Here is a 3,665-nt window from a genome sequence, read left to right on the forward strand (position 1 = left end):
GACGATTTGCGCGTCATTTGTCGTTAATTAACTTTCCAGCCACATCTGCAGACGAAATGCAGGCGCGCACGGGTCAACAATTACCGCGTCTAATATTTATAGAGGCCGGCCAGGAAAGGGTGGCATATGACAGGAACCTTGCAGTTGTTTTACGGAGAGTTTCAGTGAGGTTGGTCAAAAAACAACACTATGCGCACAGCTGCTGGCAGTTCATCAAATACATTTAAAGGTATGACCAGTAAAGAGTTTTGATCATTTCAATCAAGTTAGTCAAAACATCTGAATTGGACTCAAAGGGCTCCTATGGGCGTCGTCTTCTGATGTTTAACAATCAGCGTCGCCTGGTCCGTCACACTGCAAAATGCTTGCAAAGAACAGGTTCGTATTGCAAACTATTTTCTTTGCAGCTTGCAAAGAATTTTCAAGCATCGTAATACGAACTAGTTCTTCGCAAGCTTGCAAACAATTTCTTTGCAATGCAAACACATTGTTTGCAAGGATTCTGCCAGCTTGCAAAGAACTTCTTTGCAATACGAACTAATTCTTTGCAATACGAACTAATTCTTTGCAATACAATGCTCACAAATTCTTTGCAACGTTGCAAAGAATATAGTTTGCAAGCATTTTACAGTGCAAACAGTCTGACAAATCCAAACCTGTCGTCCGATAAGAAACCTAAGCTCACGCTAAAGTGGAAGCGAGTGACACGGCCCTATCTTTTTATGAATTAACGTTTCAGTTTTAGCAATGGTAATTATCTCACCCCGTTCCTCTTTTCAATTCATATTTTAATAATTAGAGGGTAATAAGGGGTGAATAGGGGTGTGGCGAGGGTCATGGCGTGGCGATACATGACCACAAAGTTGCCACACCGGTGGCAGGAGGGACCGGCATATTATGGCCACAATCTGGTCATGCAGGCCGAAGGGACCGGCATTACACGACCACAATGTAGTCAGGCCGGCCGGAGGAACAGGAACCTGTGACTCATGACTAGATTTTTGTTATTGTGAACCACGAGCAACGCTTACCGAGGTTCCCGTTATTCCTTCTTTTTGCGATTTGCGAAACCTATAGGATATTCCAATGGAGCGCTGCTCGCTTTTCTTTTGTTCCTCTTAGATCCGGGCAGCGCTCCATTGAAATATACTATTCATCTAGTTATGATTAAACAGCACTGGATGTCGTCAATGTTCTAAGAGTACCTGATGCAGCTGTGTTGCCTGGATCCATGAAATCCTGAAGTTTTGTTGGGGGGTCCAACTCTTCAAGTGTGTCAACAGGACCTGGGATATTGCCTGGATCATGCAATACTTAGTCAACAGCTGACCCTTGTCAAAAAAAATTACGTGACCTGATACAAGCTTACCCAAAAACTGCCTCATGCGTTGCATACAAGTGTGCCTTGACGAGCACCTTACAACACTGGTGCATTCCAGGGCCGTATTAATAACAAGATTGTCCTCAGTATCCACGTTATCTGTGGATTCGCAAAACCAGAAGGGCCTGTTTTGCGTCTGAGCTTTTGCTTTTAGATATTTCAGTATTCTCTCAAAATCAAAACGTAACCGTGCTGATGATCCTGGTTCAAAGTGTTTTCGATTTAGGTTGGCTCTGGACAGTCCATTGCAAGGTGGTGCCCCTAGAGAGACAGTCATAGCTACAAAACGTCCACCATTTTTCATAATAATGAATTAAAAAAATATGTAATGTTTTTTTTTACACTTCACAGCAGATCAATGCTCGGCCTACTATTTTGGACTAATATCATACATTAACACAACAGAGAATAAAGCAGATGTCTCCCTCCTGACTCGTCATCCACCAAGTACTGTATACACATGGCCACTAGAGCTACTAAAGGCGCCCCCACACTGAACGCTTTCGGTGTGTCCGCGTCTGCCGTGTCCGCCGCTGTCTGCCCGGACAGATGTCCGCCACACCGGACTTTTTGCTGTCGACAAGTTGGCAAAGGCTGACATATGTCCGGGCGGACACAGGCGGACAGGGTGGACGCGGACACACCGAGAGCGTTCAGTGTGGGGGCACCTTAAGTGGCAGTGTCCCATTACCTAACAATATTTGTGCTGCGACTTTAATTGAGCTTTCGGAAAATTGGTACAAATAATGTGACACAGAAGAGGAAAAAATTAGCTTGTTGACAGGCTAAGACAAGAGATATAACCCTAACAGAAAACAATAAATTGTTCAAATCAATGTTTGATCATTTAATATCTCCATGCAAGACAAGGGCAGGGGGAAAGGGAGCTGTACTTGACAGGCCACAACCAGCTCAGCAGGCGTACTGATATGGTTGTCTATCCTGACTCTGAAAGGGGAGTATCGGCACTGCGGGTTTGCCTAGCCTGGAGTCCGCAGGCGGAAGGTGAGTAGGGGCCACCCGGGACGGCCGCGAGACGCACCCTCGTGGGCTGTGCGGGGGCGCCCTTTCGTGTGGCCTTGGGCATCGTCCAGGAAGTACGTCCGTTTTCCTCAAATTAATTCGGCAGATTAGGGGAGCTCGGTGCCTGGGAGACTCAAGGTAGGCCACCCCACAGTACCCGCATGCACTGCAGACTAGATGTTGTCTACCTACCAGGCGCTACGAGAGCTTGCTGGGGCTGATCTTGGCAGCTTCGCGACGGCAAATGACGGACGTACTTTCTGGATGATCCCTTAGGAGGGAGAGCCAGTCGCAGGGGTCCGAGTTGCAGGCACGAGCTGCTGGTGGCTGCTCATTGCCTCTACCGAATCGCCGGTAGGGTGAGTCGTCGTGACCCTTTTTTCGATATTGAAAAAGTCACCCCCAAAATTACTCATTTTTCAACAAATCTTCTGAGAATAGTTTTTAGCAGATGATACCTTGAAAGCCTTTTGACTAAACGTGAAGAATATAGAAGTAATTTTAATGTGTGAGCTAGCATCTCTCGAAACGGCAAGAGAATCAAGCGGAAACCAAAAAACTATTTCTTTAGCCCTGGCGGAACCGTGTCCGAGTGCCTGAGTGAGTGTCGCTTCAGGCCCCTACCCCTTACCCTGCTTAACAACTGGGCTCCCCGTCCCCCTCCATGCACAACAATACCATCCGAAGCCGGCCGCTGTGCCCGCGCTTTCAACGCGGCTTGCGACGGCCTTCACAAGAGCTAGGATTCACAAGAGCTAGAGATACAACAGCTAGGGTCCACAAGAGCTAGGCGTCGCAAGAGCTAGACTTCACAAGAGCTAGGCGTCGCAAGAGCTAAAGTGCACAAGAGCTAGAGTTCACAAGAGCTAGAGGCAAATCGCCCGTTACCGTTCGCCGACGATACTCAGCGGTTCGTGCGGGAGTAAGTGCGTAGAGGGCCTGTGTAGTTAAACCGTGCGCACGCATGGATGCATGGATTTTGGTGTGCTGGGCGTGGCTGCGGGCTGTGGGGTCTGTGTAGTTGAACCATGCGCATTCATGGGTTGCTTGAGGCATACTATTTTAGCTAAAATTGGGTGTTTTGTTGGCTGAAAATAGATGAGTGTCGAATTTTAACATAATTAGGATCCAACAAGAGAATACAAGCTGGGCCCGCTCTTCCGCCAAACCAAGTTGCCAGCTCCGCTTCGCTCCACCGGCAACTCGGTTCGGCAGGGAGCGGGCCCAGCTTGGCCTGCCGGCGGCGTTTGGGACGGGCCTT

General features: G+C 48.0%; 1 protein-coding gene across 1 annotated transcript in view; it reads left to right on the forward strand.

Annotated features, from left to right (window-relative positions):
• Window positions 1-3,665, forward strand: part of LOC127750466 (uncharacterized) — a 148,166-nt gene continuing 144,501 nt past the window's right edge. The window contains exon 1 of the mRNA XM_052272170.1: window positions 1-229. Within this exon, the coding sequence (XP_052128130.1) occupies window positions 190-229 (40 nt within the window). The 5' untranslated portion in view covers window positions 1-189. The remainder of the gene's footprint in view (window positions 230-3,665) is intronic.

This window comes from Frankliniella occidentalis, unplaced genomic scaffold (assembly GCF_000697945.3).
Source record: "Frankliniella occidentalis isolate FOCC.00 unplaced genomic scaffold, Focc_3.1 Scaffold193, whole genome shotgun sequence".
NCBI lineage: Eukaryota > Metazoa > Arthropoda > Insecta > Thysanoptera > Thripidae > Frankliniella > Frankliniella occidentalis.